At 51.3% G+C, this 17,510-nt stretch overlaps 1 protein-coding gene across 4 annotated transcripts in view; it reads right to left on the reverse strand.

The window, feature by feature from the left end:
- Window positions 1-580: 580 nt before the first annotated feature.
- Window positions 581-17,510, reverse strand: part of PHF2 (PHD finger protein 2) — a 90,811-nt gene continuing 73,881 nt past the window's right edge. Inside the window, exons 17-22 of one of the 4 annotated variants that reach the window (XM_074602596.1) lie at window positions 17,072-17,229; window positions 7,715-7,992; window positions 5,863-5,958; window positions 4,850-4,959; window positions 3,410-3,671; window positions 581-807 (exon numbers count right to left, since the gene is read on the reverse strand). In XM_074602596.1, coding sequence (XP_074458697.1) covers window positions 719-807; window positions 3,410-3,671; window positions 4,850-4,959; window positions 5,863-5,958; window positions 7,715-7,992; window positions 17,072-17,229 — 993 coding nt within the window. In that variant the 3' untranslated portion in view covers window positions 581-718. The remainder of the gene's footprint in view (window positions 808-3,409; window positions 3,672-4,849; window positions 4,960-5,862; window positions 5,959-7,714; window positions 7,993-17,071; window positions 17,230-17,510) is intronic. The other 3 variants (XM_074602597.1, XM_074602598.1, XM_074602599.1) reach the window with 3 other exon arrangements.

Below are 17,510 nucleotides of genomic sequence, written 5' to 3' on the forward strand. Positions count from 1 at the left end.
ACGCAAAGAGCTGGTACCAGCGGGCGGCGCCCCGGAGAGACTTTCCCCTTATAAAAAACCGGTGGTGGTTATTCCAAAAGCTATGTACAAGCTACATTCTAGGAAAAGGATGCCTCGGGAAACGCGGCTACACGGGGCGACAGGGGGGTTGCCTGAGAAACGCGCCCAACGCCTCACAGCCCAATGGCCGCCGCCGCCGCCCATCGCCTCACGGCCCAAGGGCTGCCGCCGCCCAACGCCTCACAACCCAACGGCCGCTACCGCCCGCCGCCCCACAGCCCAGCGGCCCCCGCCCCGCCCCAACGGCCCCGGCCCGGCCCGACCCGGCCCCGCGGCCCCCGCCCCACACGGGCCGCTGCCGCCCTCCCTGCCCGTTGGCCGGGCGGGAAGAGGCGCGGCCCGGCGCGGCTGCCGCCCGCCTCGCTGCTGCTGTTGCTGCTGCTGCGCCGGTGGCTCCACCCGAGGGCCGGGCCGGGCCGGGCCGGGGCCGGGGTGGGGGGGACCGGCACGCTCCTCCGCGGCCGGGATTAGTATTAACTTTTTGCGGCTAGTCACTCTCAGCACTCTGAGAAAGGACATCTATATTAAAAAATATTTATAGCAGGATTCTGTACACTCCGACCGCTGAAAGTTAACGGGATTATTGTGGTGGTGGTGGCCAAGAGTCCAGCGGCAGCGTCCTCGGGCTCCCGCCGCCGGGCTCCCGCCGGCCCGGCCGCTAGAGCAGCAGCTTCCCGTTCCTGTGGATCTTCAGGATCTTGCCGAGCCGCTGCTTGGCCGTGGCCATCCCCTTCTTCGTGCGCTTTCCTGGAAGAAGAGCGGGGCAGCGGCGTGAGGGCCCGCTCCGGCCCCACAGCCCCCCCGGGAACGACCCCGCCGGCCGCCGCCTCCTCCCTCCGGACCCCTCCAGGCTGCCCGCGGCCAGCCCTGCCCCTGCCCAGCACCGCTCCGGCGTGGGGGCTCCCCTCCAGCCACCAGGCAGGGCTCGGCGGGGAGCTCGGCACCACCGCGGCCGGGCCACGTCCCCTACCCGCACCCAGGGACACGTCCCTCTGAGCGCAGCCGGCTCGGGGTGGAGGCTCATCTCATCCCCTCTCCGCTGGGGCTCCTCCTGCCTCCACAGTGCCAGCCCTGCTGCCCTGCGTCCGGGCTGACGGCTGGAACCCAGCCAGGCCAGCACCGTCTCCCTCTCTGCAGAGGCACCCCACAGCTCCTCGCACCCGGCAGGCTGTCACCGTGCACCCGCACGCTCCCCAGGGACCTCTGGGCACCTCTCTGCCATCCTTGAAGGGCAACCCGCGGCACAGGGATGCTGAGCTCGCACGCTACCATGAGTCCTGGGCCAAGCACTGCCTGAGGATGCCTAGTCCCTTGACCTCCACACTGAGACTGTGGAGGTCACTGTGACCTCCACACTGACCAACCCACCTACCACTGCAGCTCCACATTTCTTCTTGCCCTCTCCTCCCCCGGCTCTAGAGACCACCTGCATCCAGCCTTGCAAGGACACCGAAAAGACTGACACACAGGCACACACACACAAGTGCCGCGCACACACACACATACGCTTCTTCAGGCTAGCACCAAGGCACTACAACGCACCCAAAGTGGACACCCTTCCCTGTCCCGATGAGAGGACACCACCACCACGAGTCGAGGGCCTTGCTCGTGAGCCGTGCGGTTCAGTGAGGTCTGTGCTCCCTGTGTATGCGTCCTGGGACCGGTGTGGCTACCGCAGCCGCTCACTGTCCCCACCGCTCACCAGCTGCCACCTTACGGCCAGAAACTCCCCTGGTCACCAAGGCACCTGGACTGCCGGGCACAACACAAACCCACACAGCCTTTTCTCTTCCCATCATGCTGCCGTTGGTGCACTCTTGTGCGATACCTGCAGAGACTCAGCTCCTCTCCACTCCTCCCATCTGCATTAAGTGCCCCAGCCTTAAAGACCATGACAGTGTGGGTGACACTTTCCATGGGAAGTTTCCTCATTTCTCATCCTTTTGCCTCGCTCTGTAAGACTGAGAGACCGTCCCTGAGGAAGTCCTAGAGCTCCCTAATTCTGCTTCATCTTACCATCTCCTTCCACAGACCCTTCATTCCCGGTAATGACCCAGCTGGTGGTCCCCAAGCTCAGGACTCTCCTGTGTTCCAAGCAGAGAGATGCCCTGAAGTCCCCTTGGTGCCCTCAGCTGTCCCAAGACCCTGCACAGGTGGCCCTGAAAGTCCTCTGCTGCCTATGAGGTCACTTGCTTTCTTGGCACATGGCTCCTTCCCTCCTTTGAGGACTGAACTATATACCGGGCAAGGTGTGATCCACATGCCTGGTCAGGCTCCCTTCACGATGCCCTGGCTGAGCAGCCCAGCCCACTGGCCAGACTGGGGTTCAGCTCCATTCAGCAGTCCTCTTCCCATCACGTCTTCCACTGGCTTGGACCTGTTTCACTAATGCCACCATTTCACCACAAAGACACAATTCCAGGCAAATTCGTTCATTGCTCTCCGGTTCTGCAGCCAGCCACAGGTGTTACCAGCTCCTGGAAGGACCCCGGCACCTACCACGGGCTATGCATGTCCTCCTGTATGGCCCATTCAAGCTGCTCTGATGTTTTACTGCTTGGCAGGACACCGTGCACTACCTCTAATTTACTCCGCTCAAACATAGGGGAATGCAGGAAAGCTCTGCCACGTTGCCTCACTTTTTACATCAGGGCCTCTCCCAGTGGATCGCACACTTTATCTTCATGCTACACGGTCCCACATCCTGCCTCTGTCACGCAAGGTTCAAGCAGCGAACAGGAGGTCCTAGCCCAGAACTGCAGGACAGCCTCAGCTTTCCCTACGGCAGACAACAAGAGACCTCTTCCTCTCACTTGGCTTTGGCTGCATAGCTGCGTTACTCCCAAGTTTTGACATTCCTCTGCTCCCTTGTGGCAACTCTCAAGACAGGTTTGCAGATTTGCTGCTCTACACCCGCTGGGTAGGATGTCCTCATGCCCGTGTCAGCACAGGTATCGGTGTACAAACACCACCCAACCACAGCAGCGCCTGACCTAGCCCTGGGCAGAACAGCCTTCATGGGCGCATCTTCCCCTGGACAAGGCTTCACCAGCCAGGCTGGACTGAGACGTGACCACTGCAGGTGTTCCTCAGGAGCCTCGGGGCACGCTCAGGAGTACTTCCTAGCACGGGATGCCTCACACCCTGCAACAAACAGCCCAGCAGCAAAACGCATATTTGGGCCCACAGTGCCAGGACAGGCCCTATCTCTGACCAGATCTGACCTGCCCAAGCACCTCCACGTACCCGTGACAGACACAACATGTGAAGGCCCTGCAAAAGCCATGGATTACACGACCAATTCACCCTTCCCCATTCCTACACCATAACCCCAGACGTTTCCTGGTACCTTTGGCGGAGGCATTGTTCTGCGAGGATGATGAGGGTCTCCTCTGTGTGAGGAAAACACCGGGTGCCATCGGCTGCGATCCCCTGTTAGGCTGGGCGACCCCAAAGGTGCTGGCCCCTGCGGTGTACTCGTGATCTGTGAGGCTGCTGGCATGTGACTCCAGCTTCGGCTCTGGCGAGCTGCCTTCCTGAGCCGGTTTGTTCGCGTTGTTGGTTGACAGCTTCTTTTTGGTATTTTTTTTCTTCTTGCCTTTTTGTTCCTCCTTTAAAATGACAAACATGAAGCTCAGATTAATCCCCAGAAGACCTTTAGCTACGGCAAGGGCCAGCGGCGTTGTTTAGGGTCCTGATACAACGAAAACCTACGAAGTTTGCCATGTACAAACTGCTCAGGGTCTGTTCCGATACCATCTCGCTCACAGCTCGCTCTGCTGCGCACACACATTTGCCTTTCTTGCATCTATGTCTGCGCTTTGTGCAGAGCCTCCTTGTGTGTTAACTCTGCGAACACTGCGGCAAGTGGGAGCCAGCCAGGACCAAACTGACCCTGCCTTGGGAGACCAGCGTGGTTTTGCATGAATAAACCTTTTGATGTTGCACAAAAACTGGCACCGCCTATCTTCAGGTATCTTCATACACTGTCACAATAGCATGGAGGATATTAAACATCCCACTGATTCACAGGCTCTGCCTCCTGCTAAGACACACACAGTACCTCTTGACCTGTAACTGCACTTACATACCAGGAGAACAGTGGTCTGCCACCACCCTGTTGCCCTTGCCTACCTTCAGTCCGCTTCTTGATGGAACCCTGCTACCATCTTAGAGCTCTTCTACTCAACCGTCCGCACCACAGAAGCCCAGTGCCACCAAAATCTGCGTCTCCAGCAACTTGCCGAGGTGTCTCGCCAACCTTGCTCCAGCAGACCTTGTCACCTTTGCGCCTCACAGGGTCACGTTTGTGGCCTATGTGCATTATGCACTTAGCATCTATCTGACCTCCCCAGAGACCAGACGCTTACCAACACCCAAAGTGTCTCAATATCTTTGCTGAACTGACCCATAGTCACCCACAGTTCACCAAATCTTTGGAAGTAAATCCCTGTGCTTCCCAGCAGCCGATTTCCACAGACAAGGCAATCACACCAGTCAGACTTTCAAATACACACCAATACGGGGTTCACGCACACTCCTTTCGGGCGGCCTCCTTCTGTCTTAGCCCGGCAGCTACGCTCGCTCGCTCGCACTTCTCTCCACTTCTGATACACTGCCTGCTCTGCGCTGCAGCGTTGTCCCATTTATTTCCCCCGAGACTGCTGAGCCTGGTGTCACTGGCATGAATAAAGACTGAGGAGGACTGGCACTGCACTGTTACTTGGGCATGACTGCTGCTGGGGGAGAGGGCTTTGGTTTCCTGACAGTACTTCTCAAGTAGCCTCACCTGCTGTGACAACTTTGCGGCAGCAGCGGCGAGTCCAGTTTCAATGGAGGCGACTCTCGTGCCCTCTCGCACCGGTCTGTCTTGTCGAGGCACCGAGGGGCCAACTCGTGCTACAAGGAAAGCAGATGAAGGTGAGACGTGGAGAACGTGCCCATGTGAGCACCACAACCACATACTGGGCAGCGAGGCCCAGGGAGCAGGGACCACACACTGAGCAGGGAGGGCCAGGGATGCCGCAGCCTCTGCCCGTCCTTCCCCAGGATGAGTCCTCCAGTTACATTAGCTCAGGGAGATGCTGCCAATAAAGCTGTAACGCAGCTGAGCGACTTCACTGGCAGCTACAGCCACCTGAAGCCAAAGCCCCAGGAGGTTTCTGCCTCCGTTACAGATATGAGCGACTCCAGCATCATTTCCGAATGGACAGTGCTCGCCACCCCATCAGCTAGGGGTGGGCATGCAGTGCCACAAGCTGATGAGACATGGGCTGCTTGTCACGCACACAGCAAGCCGTGGAGACTCCCCTATTAGTGGTCCACATCAAAGGGGTGTAAGGACCCCCCGGCCTGTCACTGCTTCTGGTGAGCTGCAACAAAAACACCCGCCCAGACCACCGGCTTTGGCTGAACCCGGAGGAGACCATTTCCACACTCTCTCTCATTTCTTTTTACACAGTCAACACCTAAAAGCCATGGCTATTCAGCTGTCTGGGGATACCACTGCTAAGGTGGCCACCGATTGTTCCATCACCAAAAGCCTGAAGAAAAATAAACCAACAACCCACCCAGGAATGACTTTTTCCTGCCATCTGTTTGATGGAGGAAGGCTAACACTGCTCAGCATGAGTCCCAGTGCATGGTATCACCTCCTACTGCGCTGGAAAGGATTAATCCTTCACACGATAAAGAAATCGCTAGTTGTGGTCTTACAATTTCCCGCTCGTTGAAAAATGGCGGTTTTTTAGTGACCTGCACAACTTAGCCTGAGTCTGGGCAGCACAGACCACATGGACTTACCCGTTGGACTGTAAGGGGCATCATCTGAACTTTTCCTTTTCTTTGATCGGGATTTGAATACTGGATTATCTTCATCTGATTCGAGAGAAGGGTAAACTACAGTAGGAAACAAAGGCAATAGTTTCAGTGTAGGAAACAGCTCTAGCCTGCAGAGAGGCCCACTTACAGGTGCGGTGACTACGGGCGTCACAGTTAGAATAGCGAGGTCCCCCAGAGGTACCTCTGAGGGGTGACACACCTGCAACGCTCAGGGGACTGTCTCCTGCTCTCATCCACACACTACCCTAAGGATACACAGTGAAACTTCTCAGGAAAAATTAGTCTTCCTCTTGTCTGTGGAGTGGCAGCAAAGCTAGAAGAGATGGGAAGCGCTTTCCTTATCCCAAGCTAGACTGGTACTGGAGACACGTCAGCCGACCGCTCCATTCCACGCCACACCTTCCTGCCCGAATGACTCCCACGCAGTCAGGCAGAGAGAAATTACACACGGCTGTTTACACAGACGGTGAAAACTGCTCTCCTCGACTTAGGTGTATCCAAAAGATGAACATGAACCATTCTATCAAAGGACCCTTTCACAGGCGTCTGGGATAAACACCAACTTATCTGTCTAAATTCTGTCCCAACCTTTAGGATGAAGTTTCTGTTGTAGTTTTTGGGGTTTTTTTTCACATGCGTTTGACTTTCTTGCCAGTTGCCATTTGTTACATCGTGGTGATTTTGGCATTACTGTGGCATTTGACCACTGACACTAGAAATCTGCTGATCAGATGTGGCACAAACAGAGCTTCTGGAAACCAAGCCTGCTCACAGCAAAGACTCTCCGTTCACCGGCAGCACAGACACATGATGAACAAATCCACCCCTCGGTAGAGCGGAGCCTTGTTCACGCATGGCATGTGTCTGTAACCCACAGCCCTGTCCAGCAGCTTCACGGAGCTGCCCGTTCCCAAAGCTCCTTCCAGCACTATCACTGCATCCTAGTGCGCGCAGCGCATCCCGAACGCCTGGGCAGCCGCCTTCTGCGACAGGTCACGGCAGCTCCGTTCTGCCTTGGCATCTCTGTTAATAACATGACAACACACACTCCACTTTGCCAGTCGTAACAGATGAGTTCTGATGGCCACGCTTGCCAAGGAGACTTCAACGCACACACACAGACTTTCGTGTTATGCAGCATAAACCTCTACCAACTTCTTGCCCTCCTTGGGGCTTTGGGCTTTCCAGTCTCTATCAGCCTTCACATGATTACTTTTCTTCATTTCCTCACTACTTATATTCAAAAAATGCTCCTGCAGATTATAATGGCAGAACTGATGGAACTGGTGCAAACTGGCTTTGTGCCCACTTCTGCTTCAGATGCCTGCATTCCCTGCCAACACTCAAAATACCACTGGATCCCTTTTCCAAGTACAAGTTCAACTTCTCACTCATCTTAGCTAGATATTTTATTGCTGTTGTGCAGACGAGGATATTTCTGTCATAAGTACCAGTACCTGACACACGTTTCTGGGACAGTTTCCCGTTTCTTGGCTGACTGCTGCAGTTGCAGTGGGATTCCACGCCTCTGAAGATCTTCTGACTGTGACATGCCTCAAATACAGTCTACTTGGATGGCCACATCACCACCAGCTCTGCAGTCGGCCTACCTATCCCACGCTGTTTGCTTAATTTTGTCGTCCGGACCTTTTGTTATTTGCACTCCTCCTTACCAAAATACCCAGCAGATTTCAACGAGACAGAAAGCGAGCAAGCCAATCATGAGAAACGTGGTGGGTATTTGCAAACATGCACAAATACCTACATGCACACCCAGGCACACACTCGCTCACACTGCTTCCTTTGTACTTACCGTAATCGGAATCTTTAAAACAGGCATCTAAGTGGTCCTGATCTTCATCGTAATCTTCGATGTCAATACTGTTCTTTGTGCTTTTCTTTAGTAACCGTTTGCCGGCATTTTTGTTGCTGCCGCCACCCGTTTTTTTAGAGTTTTGTGTGGAGAGGGAGTTATTCTTCGCCTGATTGGTACCCCACGATGTCTGGAGGCAGGACTCTGACGACTGGAGGTTTGCCATCGATAGCATGCCCTGGATTGCTTCTTGCGTGCTGGGTGAGGCAGGTGGCTGGCTGCAGGGAAACGGTGAGAAAGTCAAGAGCTATTAGTAACTCCAGAAAAACAAAACCCCCTCACAAACAGTTGACTCCTTTCACTGCCCAGTGTCGCTAGAAGAGATTTCCTGATTACTGCCCTTTGAGCAGCTGAGCATGCCACAAGTGACACCAGTTATTTTTAGGCTAACAACAGCAGTATCACAGACAGCACGTCGGATTTGGGGTTGCTGTCCCAGAAGTCACAGAGCTGTGCGCCATGGGGCTGGGTGTGTGATGGGCAGCTCCCTGGGGGCCACTGTCACTGGTGGGTGAGGACAGGGGTCAGGTAACTTTTCAAAGCCCAGAACAGCACTGCCAGTAATGCAGTGTCTCTACTACCAACTCTGAGGGCTTACGGGGCAGCACTGGAAGGGGGTGTCGTGGTGGGCTTCTGCTACGTACATGGGCTGGAGCTCCTCTCCTATGGAGACAGGCTGAGAGAGCTGGGGTTGTTCAGCCTGGAGAAGAGAAGGCTCCGGGGAGACCTTACAGCAGCTTTCCAGTATGTGAAGGGAGCCTACAAGAAAGCTGGGGAGGGACTTTTTACAATGGCATGTAGTGATAGGACAAGGGGTGATGGCTTCAAACTGAAAGAGGGGAGATTTAGATGAGATCTCAGGAAAAAATTTTTCACTCTGAGGGTGGTGAGCCCCTGGCCCAGGGTGCCCAGAGAAGCTGTGGCTGCCCCATCCCTGGAGGTGTCCAAGGCCAGGTTGGACGGGGCTTGGAGCAACCTGGGCTGGTGGGAGGTGTCCCTGCCCAGGGCAGGGGGGTGGCACTGGCTGATCTTTAAGGTCCCTTCCAACCCAAACCATCCTGTGATTCTATGATACTGTTAAACAAGCAGAGGAAGAATTTGAAGAACTGGAAGGAAGCTCATTCATCGTCACAGGTCACATTTCTCACCGGGGACTGTCACCACTCCAGGATCTGCTGGAAAGGCAGCATGGTAGGGCAGAAGCAATTCAAGAGTTCTCTGCAGTGCATTGGGAGGGTTTTCTGATGTGGATGTGGGATGGGTTGATTATGGGAGCTGCTGGAGAGATACGGATGGGTGGACTACAGGGTGGGTGGAATCCTTGATTTCATTAAACTTGCTTTTTGGCGCTTTATTGCCAGTTTTCAACAGGCACTGTGTATCTACTACAGAAAGAAATACATTCCTACAGAATAAGCCGAGGTCAAATGATGTGTAAATTCTGACCGGCGTGTACCCTTAGTGAGGTGGGAAAGCACGCTCCCCACGATATAGAAGAATGTAGAAGAACGATAACCTCGCCAGAGAACACCAGACATTAACTCTGCAACAGGCAGAACACATCATCAAATATTTCCAGAACTTTGGAGATTGGGCAAATAGTGAAATGCAGAAGAATGTGCTGTGGTAATGATTTTTTTTAGTTATGCAACAGAATCCACTAACACGCAGCATTTTCCAAGTAAATTAGCAATACCACACCACTTTCTCTTATTTGATCTTAATTTAATCCACTTTAAACCATTACAGGACTCCAGACAGAGTAACGTACAAGACATAACGAGAGTTTCTGGGCACTAATTGCATTTATAAATAATCCTGAAAATGAGTTAAGACTGGTGTTAGCAGCTAGCAACTCAACAAACAGAAGAGCATCGAAAAACTTATTTAGGGAAGAGACATTTTAATCCCCCATTATCATGCCAGATGCCTTAGCCTTCTCCCTGTCAAAGGCATATTTTACATCATCTATAAGAAATTAAGGTATTTTCTCTCAATTTTTTCCCCCCACCGTTTTTGCAACCACTGGACTCTCAAAACACTGCAAACAGACCATCAAACACTGACCACTAAACGGGCAAATCAGAGAGGAACTGCCTTAAGCAACACAAGCTTCGACAAATAAATTGTGGAATATGATCAAAACCAGCGGTTTTGAGAGGCAAACCACAACCTGACCGTGTGGCTGAAATGTCTCACAGAGACAGAGCTGCACACGGGGCAAAGTGTTTCTCATTAGGGCATGTGCTTGCCTGTACTTCCATTAGAGGTATTGCAGCTTCCTAAGCCAACAAAAATTTAAGAAGAATCAGGAAGCAATTTTTAAGCTCTGGAAGGCCATATCCCCTTTCTGTAGCTTCAGCAACGATTTTAAAAAAAACCCAAACATTTATGAAAGTAAACTACCTGTGAGTTACACTTATGGCTTAGGAAACATGTAAAATGAGAGCAGGAGCAGGAGCAAAGCGGCTTCTGCCCCCGAGCTCCCTCCCCAGCATCTGGCTGGCGAGGGCCCTTCCAGCACCCAGCGCGGCGGCCCTTGGTGACAGTGCAGACCCTGCCGCCGCTCTGCAAATCCCGCAGCCTTGCTCTCCTTTCCTCACGCTAAGAAATGACGTTGTGGACGAACAAACCGGCCGGTAGCACTTCGTGACTTCTGCAGTGGGCTCCGCTTCAGCATTTTGCACAGCCTCCCTTTTCAGGGTTTTATTTCCTTTTACTCTTGTAAGGACAAGGACACGTGATTAGAGAGATTAGTTTACTGCACTAACCGTTTGCTGCCTAGCAAGCACCCGGTGATTTTCAGCTCCACTCAGGAGCTGAAAGAGGTCCGTACTGGAAGCTGCCAGGTTCCCCTGCACCACCCAGCACCCCGCCAGCAAACTTCGGTGCAGCCCCGGCACCGTCCACAAGGCAAAAGAACCACTCGGATGGCCAGAAAGGCACGGCCAAAGCAGCGGTGGCCTCCCGAATGTCCCCCAGAGCTGGGCTGCGGAGGAGGACTCAGAAGTCATCCCAGCCTGGCTCCCATCCGGAGCCCACGCTAAGCCAGTACAGAGCCTGACGGGCCCAGCCTGCACCCGTGCCGAGCAGCCTCCTTAGCCACGCTAACGAGCCATGTGCCTCATCATCACCAGCAGCTGCCTTTCTCCTGCTGCTCCCCAGAGCTGAAACCGGCAACACGTTTTCACGTTATCAACAGAGAGAAGCACCACAACAGAAGGGAAAATCTGCTGTTAAAACTCGTCCCAAATAAAATCTCCCCCAGGGCCGACCAGCCAGGTTGGGACAGTGCGATGAGGAGCAGGGAAGGGCAACTCAGCGGGAAGCAGGGGAAGAAGACACTGGTCTGTACGGCACAGACGGCTCTGCGCCCCACGCACAGTGCTCTCTGCGACTATTTGTTGTGTTGGGTTTAAGCCTCGGGGCCTCAGTGTCCCAGAACAGCTTGCCGTTGCCAGCAGTATCTTCGCCAGGGAGGAGAGCACAAAGGATCCCTTCAGGCTAGGCTTTGGGGCTTTCACATTGCCTGCGTGTCCTGCCTAGCCTTGACAAGAGCATCCTTTCCCTGACAGCATGTTCCAGAGCGGGTGGCAATAGGCAAACAGCCGTGATCGTGACAAGAATACACACGATTCAGCACAGACTAAGGGTTTACTTCCTTAGTTGAGGCTAAGGGCACAGGAATGATCCCAACACCCTGACGCAAGGAGAGGATATCACGCAGGGAGCTGGCGCCTCATTTTTCACAACCAATTCTACTACTGCCATCTCCCTCTCAGCATTCAACATCCCTGTGCAGATCACCCCCTTCCTTTCATAAGCAATTCCCAAGCCTTTCACCTATACCCTCATGTCCAGAAAATGAATTTATTAATTTCAGCAGAATATTACTCATTGAGGGGTGGCTTCTTCCCCATTCTCCCTGCTGCCTATGCAGACAGCTGGAGGCTCCGCAGGGCAAGGCGGAGAGGAGAGACAGCAAGCTCACTAATGTCTCACCTCGCCCCTGATTAACTATCGCCCAGTCTCATCTTAAGATTGAGGGAAAAATAGGTAGGGGCAAAAGAAAGTCACAGAAACCACTGAGCGTTTTCTAAATGGAAATAAGAACTAACCTGAAACAAGAACTATCTCATGGGGTTACAGAGAAGACAGAGCCAGACCCTTCTTGGCGGTGCACATCAATCGGACGAGAGGCAGTAGTCCCAAGCTGCCGCAGGGGAGATCCCAACCCAAAGAAGAAGAACAGGGCAATACTGAGGGTGGCCCAGCAGCTCACGCAGAGAGGCTGCGGAATCCCCAGCCCTGAATATACTTAAACCTCACCAGGGCCATGCCCTGAACACCAGGTCAAACCTTGCAGCTGGCTGTGCTGCTGGGCTTTGTGTCAAACCTAGGCAGCTGCAGGAGGTAACTTCCCGAGGTCCCTTCCATCTACTGTTCTTCTTGAATACTTCAAATAAGAATGACTGAAAAACAGCTGTGCCTGTAAGGGGAAGGCAATAAATCACCATCCTCTCTCTGTGATAGTATTTCCCTGCCATTTCTGCATTTCCCCTCACCCTACCTGTGGCCAAGTGCAAATGAACCACAAAAAAGAAGTGGAGCCAAACAGTAATGACTTATCAGTATTTTTGAGAAGTGACAGTTGTATAAAACTACAGAACTCAAATAATTTCAAGTACAAAACCAGTATTTCCTTCCATTTTGGAATCAGACCTGGCAACAACAAATAATTTTGCTCAGTTCAAGGTTACCAGTCCCCTCCAAGCTTTCTCCCGTATTCCATTTCAGTTCCTTCAGAGTGTTTCCACATTTACGGCAGCCTTCCTGCGGGATCTCTGTCATTATCTGTCCCCATCTCGCTATCGTTGGCGCAAGTACGGGAGACGCAGCTCTCTACAGCCATCTAGGTAAAGCCATCAGGGCATTTGGTTCGGTCAGCTGCAAATGACACTCCAATATTTTACAGTTTCACACAATTCAGACAAGGGCATTATCACAAAAAGCCCTGACCTGCTTCCTCTGGTACTGCTGGGGTCCAGCAGCTCCGGTGCCGGTCTGACAGGGCTCCACGATTCCCACTTGAGAGCTGGCTCTCATCCCCACAGACCGCTGTGTGAGCAAAGGAGATTCCACAGGCCTACCTGCATTACTGCTACCTGGAGTATCCAGAACATACAGACATACATACATACATATATATATATATATAAAAAAATACATACATATGCCTACCCTTTATCTGCCTTAAAAGTAGGGAAAGATGAAAATTGTTCCTGAGAGTCAGACACAACCACATTGGCATTAAGTTGCGACACAGTATGTTTGCGTATCATGTTTCTCCTTTTTTTTTTTTTTTTTTAAAAAGCACGTTAGGCCCATTTAAAAAGCCTAGCATAATTATGAAACGAAACATAGTAATTTCATTTATCGGGAGCTTTTTTCAATCAAGCTGCAACGCACACTGCCAAAGCCTAATTGTTTATACAAGAGCCAAAATTGATATGACACATTCCCACTAAACTACCACACACAGTGCAGTAATTCATGCAGAGTTTGGTTATGCGACTGCGCTTGCGACTTTGATTTCAGAAACCGCAAAGTCTACAAACACACTGGGTACAGAGCCCAGGCTGAAGGGAGGGAAAATGAAAGGCCTGAGTCCTAGCCCATTGCTGAATGGCAGTTTTAACCCATTGCAGACAGCAAAAGACACCTCCCAAGCAAGGAAGAGAAACTTCGAGGACCATTTCTTTAACTTGCTTTCTCTGCATCCCCCTCCATTTCTGCACATCGTAAGCAGGTGGCAAAACATGTCACAGATGGAACGGTTACTAGTGTAAATATGGCCAAGGCAGATTTCTTTTAGTTCTTACGATGGTTGACAAATTTTCTTATGTTATACCAAACTTCAAGCATGGGAGTCATATTATACTGGCAACTTTATTCCCAGAGTTAGGTACACCTACCTACCTGCCGACGTGTCTAATTACCTGCCAAAATGTAAGCGTAAATTTGACACAAACACTAGTTCCATTATGCAGCGTAACACAGAATGGAAAAGGAATTCACAGGAAGAGCCAAATAAACAAGAAGTGCCAATACAGTTATTTTTTTTGAAGAGCAGACACAGAGATGGGGACAAATCTCAAGAGATCGGGAAAATCTAGAACCACTGACTCACCTGAGCTCAGACAACAAAAAATATTGCGTTTCCTGGGAGCTGCAGGCACATCGGTACCTCTCCCCATACCCCCTGCAACGCCAGGAGGTGGTTCCTCTCCCCATACCCTCTGCAGCCTCAGGTGGTGGTTCCTCTCCCCATACCCTCTGCAGCCCCAGGAGGTGGTTCCTCTCCCCATACCCTCTGCAGCCCCAGGAGGTGGTTCCTCTCCCCATACCCTCTGCAGCCCCAGGACGTGGTTCCTCTCCCCATACTCCCTGCAGCCCCAGGAGGTGGTTCCTCTCCCCATACGCCCTGCAACGCCAGGGGGTGGTTCCTCTCCCCATACCCCCTGCAACCCCAGGGGGTGGTTGGCTGTTTTGATTAACCACCCCTTGCAAGGGGGAAGGCAGCAAAAGAGGAAAACCAGGGCTAAACCGAGATTAGATCTCTTCCCTAGAACAAAGCAGCCTTGTCAAGATAAGCCTTCTAAAGACAGGTCATGACTATGTTACTTCATTTTAAAATCATTGGCTTTTTTCATCCCCATTAGGAATGACAGAGAACTCTTACAGGAGACTCCGCACACACACCTCTCTCCAACACAGAGACGAGGATCCCCGTCACTGTCCCAAACCCTACATGCTGATGCACGAAGGCAAGCCTGTCTCTCCCCGAGCTGCCTGGCACTTTACAACTGAGGCACCCTGCATGAAGCCTGACTGTATAACATGCTTCAATCTCTTGCATCCATCTAAGCTGTGAAAGAGACAATTGCCTAATAAACTGAGGAAGGTTGAACCAGAAGACGTTTCTGGTTCAGCAGTGCTGCCTCCTTTAGACTTCTCTGTAGCTCTGTCACTGCACTGTAACTTTAAAAGATTCCATTTTCTCCATTTTCTCCCTCAACAGCAAAAAAAACTCTTTTTTTTTTTTTAAACTGACTGATAAAATTTGCTTCTATGGTTTCCCTTGGTAACTTATTCCATATGCTCCCCTTTGACCACGAGGCATATCTTTTGGAATTCTCAGTTATGGCTTTTAACTTCCAGTCTTTCCCAGTTTAGATAATATCTTCCTCTCTTAGGGGACTTTCTCATTCCACTTTAACAGGTTGCGGAGTTGCAAGCTGCCCTTTTCCTGGGTCACGCACACCCAACACCCAGGAAGGGCACAGCCCGAGTGAAAGCGACACCACCATTCTCTTTGCCCAGTCTGTTCTCAATGCTCCGACCACTCCGACAGCTACTTCTACTTCCTTGCCCAGGTTCTGGGGCTTTGTGTAACCAGGGCACGCCTGGAGAAAGCCGGGAGGAAAAGGATGCTGTTGGGGTATCCCAGCAACCACTGAATGTGGTATCTGGCTTTACTACTCAAAGCAGATCGGTTTTGCTGCTTTGCACACATAAAACGGTGCAACGCACCTCTTGCTTCCATGCAACACCTGCTGGAGGAATCCGGAGTAGAATAAATGCTGCTTCAAGCAGCCAGCCTGGAGAACCAACGTGTCCCACCTGCTTGGTGAAGGTGGTTTTCAAATGAAGGCAGAGCGGAGATGGAACTGGCTTATTAAAATGCCAAACAAGAATAGCCTTACAGCACGTTTCACATCACTTCCCGTATCACCACCTCACCTTTCAGAGGACAATTCCTTTATTTGCACAACTGGCACATTTAGAGGCTAGAAACTTATGCCAGGAATTTACAAACAGCCCGCAGCTTCCAAAACTACCAAGGCTGTGGTCCCTGCGGAGGCATGGAGCGTGCCTAGGTGAATACCTCTGGTTTTCCACAGACAGGGAACAAATCAGTCAGTTACGACCGCAGTGAACCAGCAGACTGCTACGGAGCACAGGGTGTACGACACAGCAGTTCCTGTCTGCAGTGCCATTCTGTGCATGGAAGCCAGACACTCAGTTGATGTTCCCCAAACCTCTTCCCAGGGATTTGTTCCTACAGTTTGAGTTAAGGAAGACATTTCCAGATGTGAAGAGTCCCACTAGCTCTTTTCAAAAGGACACACATCTGTTACCTAATTGCTCTCTCACTGTTTCAGATCAGACTTGGCCTGTACAGAGCGGAGGTAGTCAACCCATACCTTTGTTTTGAGATGGGCCCCAATGAAACCCTTGTCCCAGACAGTCCTGAACTGCAGCATTTGAGTCTGGGAACCACATTTTCCAATTTTACATTTCTGTTCCCTGGATTACCAAAAGAGGAAACGGTCTGAAGCTGCAGCAGGGGAGGTTTAGATTAGATATTAGGAAGAATTACTTTACTGACAGAGTGGTCAGGCACTGGAACAGCCTGCCCAGGGAGGGGGCTGAGTCACCATCCCTGGAGGTGTTTAAGAAACGTCTAGATGTGGCACTTCAGGGCATGCTCTAGTGGCAGAGACTGTAGGGGTTTTTTTTGTGTGTGTATGGTTGGACTCGATGATATCAAAGGTCCTTTCCAACCATGAAGATTCTATGGTTCCACGAGTCTACCTAGTGGTGTACCTTATTAACCATATTCCAAAACACCCAGCATCAACTTCAATGTCCACCTACAGTGGCCTCATACGAAACTCAACCAAGCCCAGGCAAACACTTCTATTTTAGGTACAGAAGTACCCACGAAAGAGTTTTGTTTTTTCCAAGCCATGTGCTTTGGTGGGGAGAAGGATGATGACCAGGGGTGTGTGGGAGGGTAGACGGTTTCCTATTTTCTTCTTTCAAACATTCAATATTCAGGGAACTGTGTGTCACCTTATGGAAGGAATGCTGGTCATTTACATTACTTTATTACATTATTACTACATTAAAAAACATTATTTGTGCCCTCAAGCTGCATTCACTGAGCTCTCTCTTCCTTTTGAATGATTCATCTATTAGAGTATTATTGCTAAAATGGATGTTCGGCATTTACAGATGTGATATGCCTCTATTGGTTTAAATTATACCACCAAAACCTTTCCCACCCAGTTTCCCACCTCTCCCTCCAGATCACAGGATAAAGGAAGAATTTGCTTACGGGAGAAAAAGCAGTGACTGAGCTGCAAAATTCATTCTCACTCACACACACACAACCACAAAAGAACAATTTTTGATTATGTGTAAGAGTAAAAAACATCCCTTGGTGCATACCTGTTGGTGTTATACTCTAAACCCCCAACTTCCTTGCTTGCCTGCAAAAGATCAAGAATTCCCGCTGAACTTCCACTCTCTTTCTTTACTTTGGAATTGCGCCCTGGCTTTGCCTCTGTGTCAATGTGAAGCAAATCTTCATCTGACGAGTCATCGCTCTGCAAAAACAAGGAAATGGCTCAAACAAAACAGAAACCCACTAAGTTAGTCAACAAGAACAACACCATGATTTTTGCAGCCTGCTGCTCCTCCAAAGGCTAGCATTTGTAATTTGCTTTCCTTAAAAAAAACCCAAACAGACCAAAAAAGAAAAAAACCCAAACCAAGGTACACAGTAAAAATCTGTTCCCTTGCAGCCTGTAGACACGGTAGATTTTTCTTTCCCCTTACAACCCTGGAGAACCGGCTCTGAGACCTGATCCTGCGTACGGGATCAAAC

This window comes from Larus michahellis, chromosome 10, assembly GCF_964199755.1.
Source record: "Larus michahellis chromosome 10, bLarMic1.1, whole genome shotgun sequence".
Taxonomy (NCBI): domain Eukaryota; kingdom Metazoa; phylum Chordata; class Aves; order Charadriiformes; family Laridae; genus Larus; species Larus michahellis.